General features: G+C 35.0%; 1 protein-coding gene across 1 annotated transcript; it reads left to right on the top strand.

The window, feature by feature from the left end:
* The first annotated feature begins 5,328 nt into the window (after nucleotides 1–5,328).
* On the top strand, nucleotides 5,329–23,916 carry LOC135681358 (C-1-tetrahydrofolate synthase, cytoplasmic). Its single transcript, XM_065195800.2, has 14 exons — nucleotides 5,329–5,408; nucleotides 7,548–7,622; nucleotides 8,512–8,593; nucleotides 10,905–10,964; nucleotides 12,839–12,892; nucleotides 13,968–14,104; nucleotides 14,296–14,396; nucleotides 14,975–15,027; nucleotides 15,464–15,547; nucleotides 16,373–16,426; nucleotides 17,769–17,826; nucleotides 18,014–18,106; nucleotides 19,050–19,135; nucleotides 23,654–23,916. The coding sequence occupies exons 2-14, from the start codon at nucleotides 7,588–7,590 to the stop codon at nucleotides 23,717–23,719; spliced, it is 963 nt and encodes a 320-aa protein (XP_065051872.2). The 5' UTR covers nucleotides 5,329–5,408; nucleotides 7,548–7,587; the 3' UTR covers nucleotides 23,720–23,916.
* Nucleotides 23,917–24,257: the final 341 nt, after the last annotated feature.

The raw sequence follows: 24,257 nt of genomic DNA on the forward strand, positions 1-24,257 counted from the left end.
CTAATTTTCGTCTTCATTATTAAATAAGGGCTAGCTACGAACTAACTTAAGAAGGCACAAAAACATTGTGGTTATAAAGTTTATTGAGCTTTTTTATCAATTATCTGCTCATTTTAAACAGTCATTTATCATTAGAGTTCAGTAAATGGCCTGTTGTCACTTTAAAATTTTTAACGATACCATAAAGTGGCAGAGCATGTAATAACTTTAATGTAAGGGCAGAACAAATGACCTTTTACTATTCATAACAAATGAAAAGTGAACAAATATCAGACAACTTTCGATCCTTCTGGTGATATTTGTCGGTATCCGCAACAAAAGCCTTTTTCGTGCACCCCTTTAGGTTAGTTTCGTGTTCCTCGACATTTTTTTCACGGGAATCATTCCCTCTTTTTTCCGCCCCTGCTTATATTGTCCTTTTACTTTCTGATCATTGTCCGATTGTCTGATGTTATACACTCTAAGCAGATCTAGAAGACAATTACTTAACTATGATCGGTTTCCTCTTCCGTATTTTATGAAATTTCTCACTTTACAGGCTACCCAGCTCTGATAAGAAAGCAACTTAAACAGCTCTGATCATTTTCAAACATGCACTAGGCACGCAGTACTTTAGCTCAAGAAACAATTAAAGGACTTGTCCAATTTGGGTAATTGTTCAGAACAAATTGTTCAAATTGAGAGCTGAGAAAACTCCACGATTAGATCTAAAATAAATTATATGAAAATGAAAGCATCCCCTGCTGGCATTTCTTGTTCCATGTCCATGGGTATCTGAAACTTTCATTAATATTTCTGAAAGGTATGCTGGAACTACACCTATAAAGATTTCAAACATGGTACAAATGGTACATTTGTTGAACTCAATCCGCTGGTGGAGAGGTAGCCAATTTACTTTAATAAATAAAGGCTTGCTAGGTGTCCTTCTGTTGAAGCTATAGATCAAAAAATCCCATCGCTTTTGTAGTCTCAAGAATGTTTCGATCTAGCCAGCGCTAAGGTTATACAGGACTGGTGAGCAATAGTCCAAATGGCTTAGGACAAGAGAGTTGGCAAAGAGGATCAAGCTACTCTCCGGCACAGATGGCTTAACACGTCTTATTATTTGGAGGCCATAATAAATTCTTTTACAGGTATCCTTGACATTGGATTTAAGGATTTAAATTTGGATAACAAGAATGGATGGTTCACGGTATCAAATGCTTTTCTAAGGTCTAGAAAAAGAGCACAAGTTTATAGTATAGACCATTATCCATGTCAGTGTAAATTATATCGATCATGTGTAAGAGGGCAGACGTAGTTGAGTTGAGTTTTCTGAACTCTGATTGCAGCTTGTGAAGCAATCCTTCCTTGAATAGGGATGCATAAATATGATTGAATGCAATCCTCACTATGATCTTACTCTGACTACGTAGAATTGAAATGGGGCGATAGTTGTCAACAATTTGAATGTCACCATACCTTTAAAGACTGGAACAAATCTTGCTCTTTTCCAGATGATTGGGAAACGACCAACACTGAACGAGAAATTGATACTATTTACAATAGCTTTTACAAAGCTCTCAGATTGGCAGATAATTTTTATGGTTTTGATAGGTAAAGGCCCGGCCAAACAAAGAAAACATTCGTAAAACATTGTCAAACATTTTTGTACCAACATTGTTTATGACAATGTTTATGACATGGCCAAACGAATCAAACAAATGTTAAGCATCTGTGATGGTCAAGCGCTGCTGCACAGCTTCCTACAGTTACTGCGTTGTATTTGCCGAATTTAAATTTACTGCGCTTGCGTGCGTAAAACAAATGTTTTAAGGGGTGGCTAAACGAACGCAACATTTTTGATCAAACATGAAAACAAAAGAGATGTTTTACGAAATGTTTGATGTAAAAATCAAGAATTCATTCTCTTTGAATCTCTGTGGAATCATTGGGACACACTGGATGAAATATTTATCTTTGTTTTGCTCAACTTATTTTTTGAGAACAACTAAAAAAGAAACTGGTAAAACATACATGTACCTGATAGTCTTAAGTCTTTTGCGTGGAGGGTACAATCTGAAGGGGCCAGTTTTATACACATGCCTGGAAGAGACAATGAACTTGGATGATTTTTGAAGTTTGAATTTTAGGGCATCTTCTTTGGCTCTACTAGCCACCAAAAGCCCTAACAACCAGAAAATTCAGTTGTTTAATAGGTTTTTCAAACTACAGTCATACTGTTATTTCTAGTCACTTACAGTCTTAGGTGCATTCAATCGAAAGAAATAATGCCAAATTAGAGTTAATGCGAAGCTGAAGCTAAGTGAAATAAACTCTTATGGTGTTCTCAAGAAGAAATCATAATAAATGCTGCAGATTGACTGCATGATTCTAAAGAATAGATATTTTATAGCCAGGGAATTTTGCATAACCATCTACCAACCAGCCTAACCGAAATTTTTAAGGTTTAAATCATTAAGCCTTGGGAACCTTCTGGCAGAAGACCGGAAGTCACGTCCATGTTACAAGCTTTTTTGATGGTATCATCAGGTTTGAAAAATTCGAATGTCACAATTTTGCTGACCGTGCATTTTTCATGCTTCCAGTAAAGCGACTTCTGGTCAATTACCAGAATGCTTCCAAGGCTTAAAACGATCAGTGGCCTTTATTTTTATGATTTAAACTTTCATCCACTTTGAAAAAAACAGTTGAGGTGGCCTATTCGTGGCTTTTCATAATATTGCCTTATAGTTTGATCTTTTTGCGTAACTTGTAATCACTTTTAGCATTACCTAATGGCGCCATTCTGAAATCAAAGACATGGTCAGAAACAACATTTTCAAGATAAGAGTAACTTTTCGGTGAACATATTAGCTCCAGTTAAAAAGATTGAAGAACGAACAATATCTTTCTGAATATTATTACCAGCAAATCAATCCTGCATCTAAATGGCTTACAAAACAGTGGTTTAGTGGTCTTAGGAAGAATTCCTAGTACGTATATGTGGAACAAGCAATGTGGATAAAGCATGTTTATGATGTCATTCGATGTTCTCGTCAATTTCGTTGAGATAATATAAGCCAAAAGTATTTGTGGTAGACTAAACCAAGATGGCATTAAGATCAAAATCGGCGAGGCCATTGTTGAAGATTGAAGAAAGCTCTGAAGAAAAACTGCTAGGGGTGTTAATAGATAAAAATCTTAATTTCAAGAGTCACGACTCAAATTATACAAAATAGCCAGTCAACAACTGCATGCCCTTGTTAGAGTATCGCCATTTATGGGTTCTGATAAACTGCGTCCCCTCAATGAACAGCTTCATAAAAGCTCAGTTTAGCTACTGCCCCCTAATTTGGATGTTCCATGACAGATGTCCGAATGCAAAAGTGAATAAAATCCACGAAAGAGCACTCAGAATTGTTTATAAAGACAGTCATGCTGACTACGAAGCATTGCTGACATTGGATAATGAAGTATCCATTCACCAACGCAATCTAAAGTACTTGATGAAAGAAATATACAAAACCAAACATAACCTGAACCCTAGTTTCATGAGTGAGATTTTTGAAACAAGAAATGTACATTATGATTTGCGAACTAAAAATAATCTTTGCATTCCAAAAGCCAGGACAACTTCTTATGGTATAGAAACTGTGAGATGTTTCGGTCAAAAACTGTGGCAAACACTACCTCACAGTATAAGAGAGTCCCAATCATTGGCCACATTTAAAAAAGAATTAAGAGCAGACCCTGTAGAATGCGACTGTAGATTGTGTAAAATATTTATTGCTGGGTTAGGTTTTATTTAGAATATTATACCTTAAACATTACTAGCATTGTACCATATATTTATTTCATACTAATTCTTCATAGATAGTTGGCCTTAATTAGCTTCTTTATAGCTATTAGACGTTCATTTAGTACGCCAACTTTAAACAAATTATTAATTATTATTATTATTATTATTATATACTTGGCGTCATAATTCTGCATTAAACTTTCTAGCCACTTCCTTCCAAGCAATAAATGGGTCTTCTCTCTACGCAGATTTACCAGGCTTTCTTTCCCCTTCTATCATAACTGGAGATCAACTACGCCCTGACTTACTTCTCAAAACTAAGGAAAACTGTCTGTACGTTTTAGAGCTAACCATAGGCTTTGAAACAAATCTCAACTGCAATGCTGTCAGAAAGTCAGGGAAATATGCCACCCTCGTATCTGACTTAAAACGTCAGTTTAAGTCAGTCTCGTTTGTCAATCTTTCCATCAGTTCACTTGGTATTTTTGGCGACTCCTGCAGCTCATTCATCGACATGTGTGACTCTTTGTCCATTGATCATCAACAGAAACGCTACCTCATCTCCAAACTTACAAGCATCTCCATTCGCACCACATACTATATATTCTGCTGTAGAAACAAAACTTGGACTAATCCAGAGCTACACCCCTTTTAACAATTTTTTTTTTCTCATTACTACGATGTAATAGTTTTTATTTTGTAAACACAGGCTAGCCAGTTACAAATTACCTTGTAATAGTGAGATTTGTAATTGTAGTTTTAACAGGAATTCAAAATGAAAAGTTTCCATATTTTATGCTATTGGTATTTTTCCTATACGTAAAAGCATGAAAAGCCTTTAAAACCCCTAGAAAGATTGAAAAGATTGAAAGAACAACCCAGGTGAAATATGGTTGGTATCTTAACAGGTTTACAGATCAATAGTCACTTGAGTCAATGCTTGAGATTAATAGTCGCTTATTTCTTTAAGTATTTGTAATGACAAAAAAACATGCATTTTTTCCTCTCTATGTTATGGCCCCGGGGTAGACAGAGTTGATGCTCCCCGGGGTATCGTCTTTGTACTGTATGTAAAGTAGCGTGTAGTTAAGGTATTACAGTAACTTGTTAGGTAACTTTTCAGAATGTATAAAAAGTCAATGCTGTTATCAAGTAGATAATTCTCACACAACATTTAAAGAGGTATTCAGTTATTTTGTTGTTTCACATTTCATACTGGGAACCAAAGTCATTTCATATTTCAAGACTTAAAAACCTAAATATTTATATTTTCATTCCGAAGATCTCAATCATTTCATATTTCAAACACCCCTGATAATGCCTCATTGATCCTTTGAAATCATAGCCATAAAAGGTGATCCACCTCAACCTGTTAGATTATCTTGCTTAAACTTCAATAAGAGTAAGGTGTTGTACGAATTTTGTTTTATGCTATTTTTACTGATATAATATCTTTTTTCTAACGACGAACTGCCCATAGCTAGAAAACCCATGCTTTTTCAATGGTCGTTTGTATCTACTTGTTGAATTGAATTTGCTGAGCTGTTATTATGGTCCCAGAGCGAGGTCAAAATAATATTGGGTAGTTATCCATTGCCCACATTGGAAAACACGATACCACCTCAAGGTAAGAAACTTCCAACTTCATTTAAAAACTGTTGAAGTAATTTTTAAATACTGAAATTCATTTCCAAATTAAGTTTAAAGCAACTGGTATGGCATACAGGCTATTCGCAGCCTTGATGCCAAGTTTGGCTCGGCCTCAAATGTTTTCTAATCTGTGTATCATGTGTCAACCTGTAAATCTTGCGAAGAACCAAAACATGTGCAGAGGCCGCTTGTTTTACTGCCTGAATTTGTTAACTTTGTTAAAATAACAGTGAATTTTGGCTATACCTAGGTTATATCATAAGAAAAAATAACTGGAATTGCTGTGGTAAATAAGAAAATAACTGTTTGGTAGCTAAGAAGACAAAAGGCTACAAAAGATTGTCTCACATATAACATCCAAGTATTGTGGTATTACAACTAGATTAATTGGCTCTTTTTGTCAACATATAAAAAATGATAAGATTAAACCATATTATTCTTTTCTATAGCTAAGAAAGGGGATTAGTAGGGATTCTGACAAAAAATTTTCACTATATTTTCTAACAAACCTTTTTTAATGGTACATAGGGCACTTATGATCTGCTCAAAATCTAATCTGCACGCTGAACTGAAAAAACTTAGAACAATCTTTCTGGACAATAGCTATCAAGAAGACGTCATTTTATCTTATGCAAAGGAGAAGATCGCAAGTTTCTTGGCTGTTTAAAAGTTTGGTCAGCAAAAGTTCCCAGTTTATTTGAAAAAACCATGGATTGGTAAACTTCCTTGCGATTCGAGAGTCAGATTAGTCAAGCCATAACTAAATATTTCTTTCCTGTCAATCCTTGTATTGTTTACAGCACTAGGAGAGCCCTTCCATCCATTCAAAAGGATTGTGTTCCTACCAACCAAAAAAGTTCCGCCGTTTATGAATTTACATGCCAGTGTGATTCTGGCTATGTAGGACGCACAACCTAAAGATGGGATAAAACAGCATGTTCCTTCCAACATAAGATATGGGCATATATTTTTCATTGTGTTCTTTCGGACCCTGATTCTGACGTTTTATGCTCTGAGGAGTGCCAGACGAAATAGTATGTTGTAAAATGTTTGCTTTTTTCAAAACCATTTTCAAATTCTGTACTGCAAAAAAATTGTTCAAACCTTTTTTACCTGTTTTGGTCTTTGTTTCAGAAAAATCCCTTTAGAACTATCATTCCTGATTTTATACATTTCTACGATGTTCTACAGAAAACAGTGTTCATACTTTGGTAAATTGACATAGGTAACAATAAAATGGTTTGTTTGTAATAGCAATAGAGTACATGTGCAGTGACATTGTCTAATGTTTCTATTTGACATCATATGGAAATAGCCATGGTTGATACAGATATGACAAGGAAAACTATCGTACATTAAAATGACATTCTAGCTGACCATTTTCCAACTAAAAGTGCACACCGTTCATAATTAGAGGTGCGAGCTTGATCCAATGTTTGTGCTTATTTCTGTATTTTTCTGTAACAAAGTGCACTCTATGATTTATCATGCTATCACAGGAGTTAACTCAAAACAGGCAGGAATTAATTCCCATTTCTGCTTGTTACTGGGTTGATATGCTTGTTACTGGGTTGTTCTGCTTGTTACTGGGTTGTTCTGCTTGTTGCTGGGTTGTTCTGCTTGTTAGTTGTTCCGCTTGTTCCTGGGTTGTTCTGCTTGTTACTGGGTTGTTCCACTTGTTACTGGATGGTTCTGCATGTTACTGGATTGTCCTGTTTGTTACTGGATTGTTCAGCATGTAACTGGGTTGTTACTGGGTTGTTCCGCTTGTTCCTCATTTTAGAAATGGCCTTTTCACTAATTTTGTGCCAGATCAGGGGTTCCTGATAACCCCTTCTGCAAAGCACCATACTACGAAGAAATATACCTTTGTAAAGCTCATTATAACATAATTCATAATCCCCCTGTCAAAGCCATAAGCCCCCTTCAGCCAAGTATTTCCTGGTGCTGTTATGATTAATATCTTACAACTGAAAATAAGGAAATTTGCTTCTTTTTGAACTTGCTTTCTAGCATGTGCAATTTTTTATATTTTCCCACACAGGCTTGCAAGGAATCATAACATTTTTAACTGCATGTTGATCAGATTATTTAAATTTGTTTTTTCTTATTCCAGAATTTCATTGCCATCAAGATTCTGAAAGTTTTTTCATAAGATGGCTACAATTATAAGTGGAAAAGAGATAGCAAAGTAAGTAAATTTCCATTGACATAAACCATTAGGCATATTCTACCAGGAGAAAAAGGAGGGGTGGCTCCTCCTGAAAAAATTGAGTTTAAAGCTGCTTCATTGGCACTAGTGGCCCCTGAAGGATCAATAGCCATTAAACACTGCTGGTTAGTTGATTTTGCCAACTTCATCCATCGATTTTTGTTTTGGTAGAGTCTATATGGTACTTATGGAACGACTCTGCAATGTTAAATATTAATATGAAGGAGTTTGTTTCTGTTTATATTCAGAAAGCACACAAAGTTATTGTGCTGATGATATTTCTTCTACTTTTCCTAATTACCATTGTTTCATTTTGCTAATTACTCTTTTTTTCGGCACCTCAATTTGAGTCGTTCCATAAGGGGCGATGGCCTTTTTTCACGAAGAAAAGTGGCCTGCAGTAATGTTGCTCATGTAGAAAGAGAGAAAATCCAATAAGACTACCTTTACACGAGCATGTAGATTGTATAACAAATAATGTGTGTTTGAAGTATGTTGATTTTATTAGAAGTACTGAAAAGCTGAGGAAAGCAATTTTTACTGACACATTGTTCCATAAGTGGCCATGTGACTCTACATAACAACTGTCTGGCTTTTACAAAGTACTAAGGGCATATTTGAGTGACTCATCCATGAACAGCATTAAACACAAGAATTATACTTCTTATCAAAGATAGGGCACACATCAAATTTCCTGAAAAGTTAATGGCACACTCCCACTTTAAAAGCTTTTTCGTTATTCAACAACGTTACCAACACAATTTTCTGAACACTATCCATCATTTTCAAAAATCAAAGGCTGAAAAGGATTATTACTTTGTGATTGTTCAATTCAGGAGAGACTATTTTTATTTACCAAATTTTTCAGAAAAATAAGGGAGCAGGTTGGAAAGGATGTTAAAGTGCTAAAGGAAACTTCTGGCCTCAAACCTGGTCTTGCAATTGTTCAGGTGAGAATTGTTTCTAGAGATCTCCTCGACCTTCTTCTTTATGCTCTTTATCTTTCGCCACCTGGCATCTGAAATAAGGTCCTAGGAAATGAAAGGGTTGTATTACTTGAGCAATGACCACAATATTCTTTCACCTTCTCATAGTTTGTATCTACTCCAAAGTAGTTGAATGTTAGTTTTGTCATAGAACTGATTCAAACTGCATTTGCAAGAGTTTAAAGTCCAGGCTCTGTGAATGTTCTATGTCATTTATTTGTTTTGCATACTACACATTTCAATATTTTGCCTTTCAGTACTTCAATTTGTATGTAATCTTGCAATTTACCTAAAGTGGTGGAGCTTGGAGGCCAGGTGGAGTGGTTGTACTGCCATTTTGGAACTATAGATGTTTTCTTTACATTATAGAAAAACATTACAGTTTTAGCAAAGTAATGTGATTCTGCCCTCTCCTCCCATTTGCAGGGGCGGTCTGGCGTCAAAATTGCAGGGTGGCTAGCAAACTCAAAGGGCCTGGCCTAGGGTGTGGTGGAAAAAAATTTAACCACATCCACTAAAAGAATAGCCTAGAAATATGGTTAATTTAATAAAAATTGATAGTAGAACAATGTGCTAAACAACAGCAGTAGTATATCAATTCTAATTCATAAATACAAACCCAATTGGATCCATACCTTTCCTCGCGTGTAAACAGGCTTTTAATCTCATATAGAGTTACAAATTATGTGCAAAATGTTTTTATGCTCTCAAAGTTTGAGCTCCTTTCGAAGAAGTGCAGATGAATCAGCAAACTGGTCAGTGACCTGCTCGTAATCCAGTGGAAAGTTTTCTCTTTGCTTGAAATTATCAATAGCAGTAGCAGTTGGTTGACTGGTAGTGGAGCACAGCCTTTTCTTAACTTAAGCTGGCCGAATAATCTTTCACAAAAAACTTGGGTGCAGCTAAGTGTCATCACACATCTATACGCATTGTAGAGGGATGGGTATGCCGCTATGTGCATGTTTTATTCATTCTTTTCTTTATAAGAACCAGTAAATTTAGGTTCAGGCTGACTGTTCTTAATTTTTGCAAAAATCTTAGGCTTGATTGTTCTTAATTTGTTTTTTAATTAATAGGATGTAAGCAGGGCGATTGCTAGCTTTTTTGCTCTAGGGAGATGTTCAGGCATCATTTGCCAATAAAATAAGCGTGACAGCTTTCATTTGATGACAAGATTGAATATTCACTAAAAAGCACCCACACATGGCCAAAATACCTTGTCTTTGGGATAAAATGTTGTTCAAAATTGCATTTTACAGTAGCTCAGCCTTAGCTTGTTTTTAATTTGTTCTCAACTTTTGACCAATTTTGATGCTTGTGTTCTTATAAAATTGTTTTTACAAATAAAAAGAGCATAGGTACAAATTTTTGAATGTGCAGGGTATGCCCAGTTGGCAAGCTTTTCCCCTTTTGATACAGGTTGTCGATGTCGACTTTGGGGTCCTTTCTCTCTTTGCGAATTCCCAGCTTGAAAGTCACAGTTTTCTTCTCCATATGTTTTTTCTCTAAGAGCTTGTTCCTTTGAATCATGTTTTCTGGATCTCCAATTGCACTAATTTGCAATTTGCAAATTCCCGCAGTTCTTCCCTGAGCATTTCCAAGGTGATATTCGCTAGACGAGAAGTATTGAAAAGAAGGCTTTTTTGCTCTCCTGCTTCATCTTTGTGTCAACAAATCTTCTTGGCTCTAGCATTACCAAATCCTGCTACATATCTCTATCCTTCAACAACCTTCTGTCAATCTCCTCCCATCTGAGTTTGAGGCTGTAACCAGCCTTTTTATCTTCTCTTTTTTTATTTCCTGTTTTCAATTTTACAATATTTTCACACAATGGCCCCCCCCCCCCCACCAATAACTGCAACCTATACTTTATATCCTGTATAACAGTGTTCTAAGTGGGCATATATACAATGGGCTTTGCATTCTGTTTAGGAGCCCAAAATGGTGTGCCTCTGTTACCCAGGTTACAGGTCAGATTGAACACATGGCTGAAATAATGGAAACCAGGGTTTGGGTGGTTTGGAGTGCATGTATGGGGACTTTAATCGCAAAGTAATCAGTCTAGGGCATTAAGCCTTTGATATTAAGTTAATAAATTTTCTCAGATGCAGGAAGGGCCCGTAATACTTTTTACACAGGGCTGGGGTGGTGATCACCACTTTACCACCCGGTCCAGACCACCCCTGCCCATATGCAAGCAAACCTTTCTTTATTATATGGCCCCCAGATGTTGAAGAGGTTTTTTAATGTTTTAGATCCAAATTTGTTTCCCTAGGTTGGTAATAGAGAAGACTCTAATGTGTATGTCAAATCGAAAGTCAAACAAGCAACAGAGGTATAAATTTCAGTCATAATTTTTTTTTTAAATTTTCAACTGTTTATTTTCCAAGATATTGTGCTTGAAGTTTTAGTGACTGTTAAAAGGGGCTCAAAATATTTAGATGATTTTCTTTCAATTGTCACATTATCTTGTATTTGTGATATGTAAATTTGTTAACTTTACCTGGTTACACAAAATATCTCAGTTTTTCAGAAGTATTGCAGAAAGTCACTTTGTTTTCAACAACAATTTTAAATTGCCATTGTCTTTGAAATCCCCAAAAAAATGTTGAATGGAGTCCATGTGGTCTTCTTTCAAATATTTTACTTTGTTATGAATGAGACCCAAAATTTGAAAGACTCCTCTTAGTGAGTTGAAATATAAAAAAGCTCTTCTATTCATCTTCTTAGTAAAAAATTGTGCTGCTTTGCTGGTTTTGAGGCATTGAGTTTTATTGTTTAGAGTCTAAGCCTCATTTTGAATGAAAGGAAAAAAAGTTCTTTAAATGCTTACTTTGAACTTATAAGAATCCAAAAGTAAATTTGATTAGAAAGTTATCTCTGCCAGTAGGAAAGTTTTTTTAAAGGCCGGTTAACATTTGAAATGATTCCTGAATTCTGTCCAAAGAACAAGGTAACAGGTAAATAGAGAGGCTCTTGTCTCTGGTTAAAGCAAACTTAACTTTTATAAAGGATAAACTGATAAGAAAGGATAAACTGGTCAGAAAGCTGCTTATCAATAGATTCTTAACTTATACTGAATTGAAGGATTTGAAAGGATTAGTTCCCTAGTTGTAATAATGTGATTGGTGCATGATTTTTGTAAATTATCCACCTTCACCCAAAAGAATAAAGACTTTTGAAGGGAGCTTATCAGACTAAAATTACAGAGATAAATTCAAATCTTTAAATATTCAGTTAAGTCTTATATGTTGATAAATGATTTTCAAGTGTAGTTAATATTACATCATATCTGTATCATTCATTCTGTAAATATAACTTTTTCATTATTGCTACAACCGGGTCATTCCATACCAAATCACCAAAAGTTCTGGAAGTGTGCATGTGCACTATCTCAGATTTTGTTAAAACCTCTTGTCATGTGAACCTTTTCTGGAAAAATACAATGTGTAAAATTTCAGCTTCATTGCTCAAACGGGTCAAAAATCATTGAGTTTTAAACTTTTGTCAAAATATGCCAAAATTTCAAGCACAATTTTGCCAACTTTGAAATTCAATAACTCTACAGTGCTAAATGATATCAATGTTAAATTTAGCCCAAATTCCACCCAAATAAGACATTTCTGGTGTTGTTTTCCATTAAATTTACTCTTTTGAAGATATAGCTTGCTCTAAATGATAGAAACACTGTTTTAGGGGAGTCCTCTAACTTTTAAATTACATGAAATAACTCTTTTAAACTATAAAATCAGCAGCTTTATAATAATCGTGATATTTAGCCATTGTGGGTGATGTGTCCTCTTTATGTCAGATATGTCTGTTTAGTGTATTTGTGCATAAGTTTATCCTTCAAGGCAAATATGCTGGTTTCTAAGTATCGGTTTCATACTTTCTGCAAATTTGTAGTCAAAATATCTAAACAGAATCTGATCTCTTAATCTCTGCTAAACCACGTATCAAGCATTTCATGCTGGGTCACTGGCTTAAGTCAAGCAGAGTAAAAGGCTTTCTAAAGGACCATCCAAGATTTTGTCTGCAGTCATCTGGAGCAGATTGGTATGAATAATAGATCAGCCCATTCTATTGGGTTTTCCATTGGTTTTAAGTTGGTTTTGTGATTGTATCTAGTCCCCGATATTCATTGGTAGCTAGTGAATTTTTAAAAAGATTGTGTCAAAACACAAAGTTTTATTCTGTTTTATTTTGTAGCTTGGAATGAATGCAAAGCATGTCAAACTTCCAAATACAGTTTCACAAGCAGAGGTGAATTGAGAAGGTTCTCTCTGTAGAATCTTACGACTTTCCCCTTTCAATTAACTTCTTTTGTTATAGGCACCTGCTTTTCAGAAGTGTTTTAAAACTTTTTTCAGCAGCTTTTCACTGAATACTCATCAAGAGTTGACTTCAATGCCATCAGTTAATATTTAAATCAAATTTTTCAAATTTATCACCAGTTTTCCCATTTCACCCTCTTAAGCAAAGGACTATTGACAACATAAATTTAGCGTCACTCAGAATTTAGTCATAAAGCCACTTACCATGCCTATCTTGTCAACATATTTTGTATAAAATGTCCCAGAAGAATTCAGTCATAACAGCAGTAAATTGCCCTCAAGTTCAAAGTTGAAGGGATGCAACTCCTTTATGGAACTTTCCTATGACAGTTCTACAATTAAGAGCTTGTATTAGTTTTAGACTTCAAGCTTGACTGTGTATATTGGTTCTTTTTATTTGGAGCGATGGCTTTTTATTTGGACCAAAAGAAATTGTGTGAGCTTTATCTTCAGAAAAGGCCCAAAGATTCCTTCTGTACCCATTAGCAATGTAGTGACAGAATATAATTTCTCAAAGATTAAAATTATCTGTACACCCATCAAGTTCTTATTGATATCATAGACTATATCATTAAGCAACCCTGATACCTCTTGGGTGCTACCGGCTCACAAATATCTGGTTATGCACCAATGAAAGTCATAGAGATAATGCAAAAGAAACCCAAAATATAAACAGGGTTATGTTATAAAATGGGCTGTGAGAAATTTGTTTGATTTAAGGTTATGTATAAACATCAGTGGCAGAAATTCAGGATTTTGTTTGGGGGGAGCTCAGGCCTACAGTTTTCCAACAAGAAAACATCTTGGATGGGCTTTTAGCACCTTATCAGACAAAAGCAGGATTTTTTATGAAAGGCCTGATTAGGGGAGGGGGAGGCTGAGTCCCCCATGTCCCCATAATTTCTACCACTGTATTGCATAATCCTTGTAGGATGTTTTTTTCTATTTTTTACATGATTGCAGTTCTCTTCAGATTCTTGAAGATCCTTATCTTCTACTTTCAGGTACTTGACAGGATCCAGGAACTAAATGAAGACCCAGATTGTCATGGCATTATTGTCCAACTTCCTTTGGATTGTATGGAGAACATTGATTCAGCCTTGTGCACAAACAAGGTTATTCCAGAGAAGGATGTAGATGGGTAATAATATAAAATCTTTGTTAACAACTTCATACCAAATCCTAGCAATTTCATTTACTGTATCAGTCTCATGTCATTTATAATATTTGGAATGATATTTGGAATTCTGCTTCTCATTGCTAGAAGATCTGATGATCAATTTCTTGTTATAAATTTTTGAGGGAAAATGTAAATTGATTTTTCTTTTGCAGTATCAATGATATCAATGCTGGGCGATTGTCACGTGGTGAGCTCGGTAACTGTTTTATTCCTTGTACACCTAAAGGATGTTTGGAGTTAATAAAAGAATCAGGTAAGAGTGCTTTGTTTGTTAGGTTTATTGGCTTTCAAAAAGCTGAGAACTATGACCTTTACTTATATGCAAGGGAAAAGAAGTCTAAAAAGCCTAACTTATTTGAGGTTTGAACGATCAAAGGCTATAGCTGTTAGAAAACAGTGGTTAGGTTTAGCTTTCCAAAGTTTCAGGTTTGTGGAAGAAAAATGACTTTGATAGGAAACAATGCATGATTTAAAACATGTAGATTTGAAAATGATGAGCAGTAGATGAGTTGTGTTTCTGACATGGCATCAATTAAATGTAGGCTGGCATGGTTTGATTGTTAACCTGACACTGATACTTTTGCTTCTTATCAACAAAGTTTGGTATAATTCTCTTTAATTTTTTGAATCTTTTCAGAATTCAACAATCAGTGATTTTCAGATAATACTATACTCTGTATTTAGCATATTCCTCGCCTTTTAGTCCATGTTTTGTAGGTTTCAATAGCTTGCAAAAAATAACGAAGTGAACAATTTACAGCTCTCCAGAAAAATCAAACAACCAGATCTTCGTTTCTACTGCTATCATTATTTCCCCTTTAATTTCTGCAGACATTAAAGTTCAAGGTGCAAATGCTGTTGTACTTGGCAGAAGCAAGATTGTTGTATGTTTTTATGATTGAAAAATGTACCCTTAAATAAACATAAGTTGTTTTGATGTCAGAATTACTCAATTGATATGGGATCATTGTAGTTGTTTTCATCAACCCCTCACGACTTCTCCCTTGATAGACAGCTCCCCACACCCTTACCCCAACTTCTTCATTGGAAAGACTTTATATAATATTAACAGACAAATTGCCAAGACTTTATTGCAAAACTAAATACCAAGACTTTTATTTCAAAAATATTTTGCTCAACAACATAACATATCAAGATAATATCAAGCAAGCTAACATGGTCATCCATATTCTGTAAAAGGATCTATAACATTTATGGAAGTTTTATGACTATTTATTAGGCTGTGTCTGCAGGGGATAATAAATATTTTAGGGTTTTAAAGATTTTCAAACAATTTAGTGTCGGTTCTCTGAATTCCAGGGTTCTCCTATGGCAAATCTTTTGACGTGGAATCATGCTACAGTTACAATTTGTCATTCTAGAACAAAGAATTTGCGTGATGTTGTAAGTAAACAGTATATCTTGATTTTCTGTGCATAAGATTGAGTCTTTTTTACTGAGATTTGCCTAGGTTTGGCTAACATTTTAAGACAATTGGCAAATAGACTGAAGCTACAAGAGTGTTTTATTTACTTTTGGTTTTGAGAGAAAATGATCCAATTGCAGGTTGAGCCTGATACATTTCCTTACTTAAGGACATTATGTCTTATCTGTATACATCTCTGCTTGTTGTATGGTGAGACCATTTTTTGGTTTGCTTTCTTTTAATGCTGTGGTTATTGTTGAGGCACCGGATCTTCTTACATTTTAGCTATTAATCCGGGAGGCAAGAGCATTTTACTAGTTGCAAAACATCAACTGTCTGAATAACTCTAATAAGCTTTTTTCATTTAAATACTCCTTGCAGAGAAGCAATCTAGCAGAAAACTGTGATCAGACATTTATGTTGTTCGGAATGATTTTAATGTAGCCCGTGGCAACCCAACAGGTTTGTGATGACCCCCCCTCCCCTTTGGAAAAAGATATCTTAGTTTCTATTGGGTTGTTTTATCATCTAGGGGTGCTAGTTGAGTGAATTTTCAGATTTATCAGCAAATAAAGGATGGTTCACCAACTTTGTTGGCAAACTGGATGGGAGCACCCCTCTCCTTTTGAGCACAATAGCTAGCCACACCCCTGTGGCTCACAGAACCAACTAAACAATATTTGGTCTAAATGTAAAACAGAAATGCTGAAATGCACTAAAGTATTCTTTCCTCCTAGGAACTTTCTGCATTATCTTGTGCATCATCACTCGCATTTGTTTGCTATTTTTTCGTAAAATTTTAGGTAAGAAGTGGAGATATTGTTGTTGCTGCAGTTGGTGTAGCTGAAATGGTCAAGGTATGCTTCTCTTAATTTTTCTATGAAATAAAAATAGGATTTTTGTCTCATTAAGAATTTTAGACAATTGTTCCTTTAAAGTTTGCCACTCTCTATGCAGAATGTTGAGCATGTTTTGAACATCTCACTCAAAAAATTTCTACAGAATTGAATTTTAACTAATAAAAGCTATTGAATGGAATTGTTCTTGTTTTCAAAAAAGATTTTTTTATGGAAGGTCTCCTTTGCAGTTTATTTTGGGGATTTAACAAATAATTAACTGTGTAACAAAGAATTTTTGAGGATTTAATAAAAGTCTAGCTGGAAACATTTTTAACATTCAAAGTAAATTTGATTTCTTGATCAAATTTTGGTAGACCTTGGTAACATTTTGGTAGTGGTAGTCCTTTACTCAGCTTAGTCAATGGTTCTATAAGCTCAGATCTAGAAAGTTCCATATGCAGCTTCAAAAGCAAGAGTAAGAACAAATGCTGTCATTATGACTTTCCATTTCTTTAGTTATTACGAAATATTTTTTTGGAAATATCAGTCTGACCAAAAATGGGTGTTGTAGGTGTGCTCAACATCAGAATTCCATTTGAACATTCAGTATAGTCTCTTATTCAACTGTAAAAAGTGAGACCAAAGTCATATAAAGCAAGAAAACCTATTTAATGCTAATCAAAACATGTTATCTGAAGAAATTTCTTTCAGAGAGCTGCTCCCTTTTTGTAACAATGTTCCTTGTAGTAGATCAGACCCTTTTTAGAAAAGTAAAAGTAGCAGATGCAAATTTTACAATCTAGTGTAAAGTTTTTTAAAGTGTGAGAAGGAAGAACCGCAGGATAGGCTGTCCGCGGGATTCTGTGAATCTTGCAATGAGATTTAAAATGAAAGGTATACAGGAACAAAGCAATACAACGACGAGAATCCAATGTCACGAAATAAATTTTCAAAATAAATTAAATTTAAGAGTATACTAATATTTCGCCCTGGCATACAGGGCTTCATCAGAATAAAGGAAACGAACGAGTGAATGGATATGAAATCTAAAGTTTTTTAACCTTTGAACAAATTTTGCATACATTTTGTATATTAAGTGTTTAGCCATCATTAGCAAATAATGACTTTGGCATTACAGCTTTTGAATTGGATCAAACCATTTTCATAACTACTAGATCAGTCAGTTCCAAATCAGGGAATTAATTTATAACATAGAATGAATAATATTATATATAAAAGAAAATTATTTGTTGAAACCCATCATCTCTCTTTTTAGCTGTCTTCAAACATAGTATTATTCATACTTTGTTCAAGTGAATAAAAAACTCAGAAAAATTCAGCTGTATTCCTTTTTTTCTAGGGTGATTGGATTAAACCAGGTGCTGTTGTTATTGACTGTGGTATAACAGCAATACCAGGTATAAAATATTTTATTCTACACTTCATTTTATTTTACAAATTGATAAGGTTCCTACAGAAACTTATCAATACAAAAAATCATGTAGAAGGCGTTTTTTTGACAATTCCTACTATTAATTTTTTTTGCCAAACTCTTCTATCCAGCTCTCACCTTGACACTTAAATTCAATGTTTTGTTTTTTCAAGATGCAACCAAGAAAAGTGGTCAAAGACTGGTTGGTGATGTAGACTACAATGAATGCAAGAAAGCAGCTGGATGGATAACACCTGTTCCAGGAGGTAAGTTTCTTCCATATGGTTGAATACTACTTGACTGGCGATTGCTGGCCTCAAACGACCAGGCCTGACCTTGAATCAAAAGAAAATATTTACCTCAGAAAAATTATAACTAAATTTTCATGCAAGTATGCAAACATTTTGTATTATAATATAGGGAAAGTTGATTTATATTCATGTTTTGAAAAGATTTTGTGCATAAACATATGTGTTTTGAACATCAAAGGTAGGACAAAGCTATATCTTCTCCTTTCATGATACAAAGTAATTCAGGTAAAAATTTTGAAACCTTGCTAGAGTTTTATGGGTTTTCAACTTAGAGTTTTCATTTCCACCATAGATTTTGGGCTTGTTTTGAACTTTAAAGATAGCATATCTGCAAAGGAATTAATAGTAGAAGACTTATTTATACAATGCAAAATGGGATCACCAAGAAAACTGTTCAGTTAGAAATAATTTCAAAAGGCTCCTCTGTGAAAACATAATAGATGGTTCATAATAAGGGTACTTGTATTTTGCTACCAAGCTTCTGAACACGCTGAACGCTGAGACACAGGCAAGCTATGCTTATATAGCAGTTCCTGGTCTTTCCTCTCAAGGTGACCACATCCTATGATTGCTACACTTGGAATTACAGAGAGCTGGCAACTCTATTTATTCTGAGTGAAAGTTTTATCATGTCATTGGATCAAACCATTGGATCTGTAGTTAGCAACCCTAACCACAGATCCATCCTTGTAAAATGAGTATGAATTGGAAAGAGGATTTTCTGAATCTTACAATCAAGATGTTGTATGATTGATGTCAATATAGTTGGTTGGTTCAAGGCACTTTAAATATTAATTTACCACATATCTACTTCCTTCCCTTAATGCCAATTTTTTTCAAAATCACACTGTTTTGCTGATACAAAAGTATTTGGAAAAATTATATGTTCAATTTGTAGGCGTTGGTCCAATGACAGTTGCTATGTTGCTAGCAAATACTGTTGAAAGTTGCAAAAGATATGCCGCTCATTCAGCTCCACAAAAGGTAACATATGTTTATTTCTAGGTTGAGCATTGTAATAATCAACAATATAATCTGATGCGTTGACAAGACATAATTAGACTTGATTTTGAATAAACATTTTCCATGATTTTATAAATTCTCATGTCCTTCAAATTAGGTTTTTATTAGAATGCTGGAAAGAGTATCTTGAAAGATAAACTACAGTTGAACAAACATGACAAAACACATTATACAACCAGGATATAATACTAGGCCACATTATGTATTCAGCCTAAGACTAGGGGAACGTGTTCACAGCATGACTTAGCAAGTCTGAACTCAAAGTGTCAATCAATGATACTACGAGTAAAAACACGCAATTTTGAAATCTCTCTTTTCCAAGTCCTTTATTCAAAATATCAGCAGTGTGTTGTTCTGTAGGACAAAATTCAAGCATGATACTGTTCTTTTCAATTGCTTCTCTGATATAATGATACCTTATATAAATGTGTTTTGTTTGTGCATGGTTCTTTGTATTCTTTGAGAGTGCTATAGCTCCTTGATTATCTTCATAGACTGTGCTTGGTTCTTGTTACGCAAAACCAATGCTTTCAAGCAGTCTCCTCAGCCAGGCTGCCTCTGGTGTAGTAGAGCATAAAGCTATGTACTCTGCCTCAGTTGATGATAAGCCAATAACTGGTTGTTTCTTTGTTTTCTATGAAATAATTCAACCACATATTTTGAATAAATAGCCTGATGTTGACTTTCTTGTTGACGAATCACCACCCCAATCAGCATCAGAATAGCCAAGTAGGCTTGAATTCATTTTACTGAAGGATTCAGACCTAAGACCATAGCTCACAGTTCCTTTTATATAGCGAAATATAGGCTTTATTCCTTGCCAATGCATTTTGCTTGGGTGTGACATAAATTGTGAAAGAACTCATACTGCTGCTGCTATATCTGGTTGAGTGACAGTTGCTGCATACATTGAACAGCCAGTTGCCATTTGGTACCTTTGAACATCAACTGGGGTCACATTTTTATGTAGTTTCACAAACCTCCTACCAGGCTCTAATGGAGTTGATACCAGCTCGCAGTTCTTCATATCAAACTTCTTCAAAATAATTTCCAAAGATTTTGATTGTTTTATCATGAGTGTCTTAGCTGCTCTGTTTCTATGAATATCCCCAGTATGTAGTGTAATTCTCCTTGGTCTACCATAACAAACTTTTGACTTAACAGCTTCTTTTCTGCATTTATCATTGGCATTGCTGTTTGACACAACGAGAAGATCATCTACATAAAGAGCAATAATGACAAAGCTGACTTTTCCATCAGCTTTCTTCTCAGATTTTATGTAGAAATGTGAATCGGCAGTGCTTCATTTGTATCTATTTCCTTTAGAAATGAGTCAATTGCAGTATTCCAGCAGCATGCTGCCTGCTTTAGACCATAGATTCGTTTATTTAACCTGCATACATGATTTGGTTTATCAGCATTAACATAACCCTCAGGCTGCTTCATGTAGATTTTACTGTCCAAATTACCCTGAAAAATGCCGTTTTACATCCATTTGGTGTATTTCTAAATTGTTCTTGTTTGCCAATGCAAGTAATAAGCATATTGAAGAGTATCGAATGACAGGTGAAAATACCTCTTGGTAATCAATTCCTTCAGCTTGTGAGTACCCTTGAGCTACTAAGTGAGACTTAAAGCGGTCAACAGAGCCATCTGCATTCCTCTTAACTTTGAATACCCACTGGCTCCCAACAATATTCTTTCCTTTTGGAATTGGAACTAAGTCCCATGTTTTGTTTTTAATTAATGATGAGTATTCTGCATCAGTTGCTTCTTTCCATTCACTAGCATGTTCTCCAGTCCATGCATCCTGGATCTTTTTTGGGTCATCATTTTCGTCTGCTAGAATATCAGCACTGAAACAGTTTTTATCAGCCAGCTTAGCAGAAGAACGTTTTCTTGCACCTTGCAAGTTTGCAACTTCTAAAGTTCTCCTCATATGTTTCTCCCACTGGCTGACTTCATGATTCAAGATATTGTGGTTGACTTCATGATTCACTTCTTCTATAACATTTCCATCAACGTCTGAACTAATTTCACCATCAAACTCAATACATATATGATCAGATTTTGATAAGACAGTTGTATCAAAGTCATGAAAGTCTCTCTCTGAGAAGCTAACATCACGACTGCGAATGAAATGTTTAGCTTGAAGATCATAAAGGTTATACCCCTTTGAGTAGCCAACGAATATAGCTTGTTTTGATTTAGCATCAAATTTATGACGATATTTATCAGCAATGTGCACATTAGCTATGCAACCAAATACTTTGAGATTTGACACATTTGGCTTTACACCATACCAGCATTCAAATGGTGTCTGCTTATTAAGTGCAACTCTTGGGCTGCAGTTTCGCAAAAATACAGCTGTGCTAACTGCTTCTGCCCAAAATGAAGTTAGTAGTTTAGCATGATGTAACATAGATTGTGTGCTCTCACAATTGTCCTCTTCATGCGCTCCACAGCACCATTTTGCTCTGGATTCATTGGAGTTGTTCTTTGATGTAGCATTCCTTTTTCTTTCATGTAGTCTATGAATTCTTTTGAGCAATATTCACCACCATTATCGGTACCAAGTATCTTGTCTTGATTCTTTGAATTTTTCTAGAACTTCACTTTTGTGCCTAAGGAAATAAACTTGTGTATACCAAGACGCATCATTGATAAATGTTACGAAGTACTTTGACTTCCCAATCGATTCCGCGTTAATTGGTCCGCAAAAGTCACTATGTATTGTTGACAATACCTCAGCTGCTCGAGTTGATGATGCTTTAAACTGAACTTCAGTCCCCTTTTCTATCATTGTTGGCAGAGACAATAACTTGTTTTGAATCCTTGGAACATACAGAACATCATGTAGGGTAACGTTAACCTTTTGTGTTCTATCATATGCAAATAAAGCCACTTTACCTTTTCCATAGGCAAGTAATGTGCTGTTATCAGCAAGCTTTACTTTTACAGGAGTCCTAAAACTCTCGTATTCCACCATTCCCTTTTTGGTTGGCGTCATGTGCTGCGAGGCTCCTCAGTCAATCCACCATTCATCACCTTTCATGCTGGTACTTCCTGTTGCTAAAGCAACTTTCAGAGATTTCCTGGAGACTTTTTCAACCTTGTTCGAAAATTAGGCGTTAGGCGCTTTTTTAATCGGCTTTCTTTTTGAAGCAATCCCTTGCAATGTGACTATTCCTCTTGCAATAGTGGCATTTAACCTTTTTTAAGTCCATAGGCTTCTTCTGATCCTGTCCTCTACTGCTTATTAAAGCTTCCTTGGTATAGTTCTCACTTCCAGCCTGTGCGTTTATAGAGCTGTTATTAAATAATTGTATTCATCAGGGAGGCTACTTATCAAAATTATCACCAAATCTTTCTCAGCCATAGGGACATTAACTGCTTCCAAATGTTCCGAAAGAGTTTTAACGTAATTTATATGAGAAATCATGTTCTCACCTTTTTTCATGCACACAGAATACAATTTTCTTTGAAAGTATATTTTCTTTGAAAGAGACTTTTCTTCGTAAATTTCTCGTACGGAAATTTGAAGACTTGCTGCCACAGATAAACATACGCACGCCAAGGCCTGATTCTCTCTTCTTGAATATTAGTTGTTCTTGTGCAGATGCGATCTCATCTAGTACCTCTGTCCCTGTTACTATCTCCCACAGATCCTTGCTGATTAAATACATCTTCATTTGGAACTTCCAGTTATGATAATTCTTACCAGTTAACTTTTCTATCTTGAAATTGATGTCTTCTGCAACAGCCATTGTGATCGATTCCGACAAGACTTCCAAAAAGCTTCCAGTAAACTGTATAAAAATACTGATACAATTTTGACAAAGAAATCGTGATCTGGGCCCATAACCTATAAGAATGCCAGGAAGAGTATCTTCAAAGTTAAACTACAGTTGAACGAACATAACAAAACAACTGATACAATCAGGATTTAATACTTGGCCACATTACGTATTCAGCCTAAGAGTAAGGGAGCGTGTTCACAGCATGACTTATCAAGGCTTAACTTAAAATGTCAATCAATGAAACTATGAGTCAAAATATGATAATAGTAAATGTCTTGTCAGTTTTTTCTTCAATTACAAACAGAGATGTTTTTTTAGCTTCCAACTTTTGTTAAGACTTAACAGGTTTAGTAAGTTTGATAAAAAATCATGGATTTGGAAATGTGCTTGCTGCATCAAATCATACATCAAAGTATTGTGGATGGGAAAGAAGGTTTCTTTTGATATCCTCATAATCAATAGCTACACAAAAAAGAAATGAAAATCCTTGATTGCTCCATTGACTAAAAACTGTGAAAGCTTTTTCATAACTTTGAAAAACTTGTGCTATTAGTATTCTGTTCTATATTGAGTGAATTAAAAACTAATGAAAATGTCACTAATTATAGATTTATACATTGGTTAAAAGTTGACTAAGGTGTAAAATGTGTATAACATTTTTCTTTTTTCCTTTTTGTAGGCTGGACTGTCAATGGGTTTAGAAGCAATGAAGCTTATTCGTAGATTTGCAAGAGTGAGATTCTAAACAGATTTGTTGAATTCCTACAACTGTAAAAGTGTTGCCATCAAATGCTTGACCTTAAATAGCTTCTTTTTAAGTGTCAATGAAATACTTTGTGAAATTTTTTTATATAATAGATATTTTTAAGCTTGATTACACAATCCATAAATGATTGGAGTTTTTTAAATAGGTATGAATGAAGTGATTCAATTTACATGACAGTGTTTTGTATATTTATTGCTCAAACTCTTTGAAACTCTGCACTGGTTTAAATTCCAGACTGGAAACTTTGTTTCTTGCGCAGGCAAGTTCACGCAATTGACAGCCTGCCTGAAGTCACGAACTTTCAAGAAATTTGTATTAATAATAATGTGAAATGTATTCAAATAAGGACTTGCGCGGCCAATATGCAAATATGTGCAGATGGAAAAATTGAGTGCACAGGCAATATATTCCTGGCGGGTGACAAAGTTTCCAGTCTGGTTTAAATTTTTTTATAAAATGAGAAATCAAATTAAATGAGAATTGTCCTAGTAAAATGAGAATTATATGCTTCTGTGGG

Source organism: Rhopilema esculentum, chromosome 12 (assembly GCF_057945365.1).
Source record: "Rhopilema esculentum isolate cy_ngs chromosome 12, ASM5794536v1, whole genome shotgun sequence".
NCBI classification, from domain to species: Eukaryota; Metazoa; Cnidaria; class Scyphozoa; order Rhizostomeae; family Rhizostomatidae; genus Rhopilema; species Rhopilema esculentum.

Bases quoted from the DNA above. Each gene is read 5' to 3' on its own strand.
- LOC135681358 (XM_065195800.2), top strand. From the start codon at position 7,588: ATGGCTACAATTATAAGTGGAAAAGAGATAGCAAA. The intron at 10,965-12,838 runs GTATAAATTTCA...TTTATTTTGTAG, and splicing joins AAGTCAAACAAGCAACAGAG to CTTGGAATGAATGCAAAGCA. The intron at 15,548-16,372 runs GTAAGTAAACAG...GTAAAATTTTAG, and splicing joins CAAAGAATTTGCGTGATGTT to GTAAGAAGTGGAGATATTGT.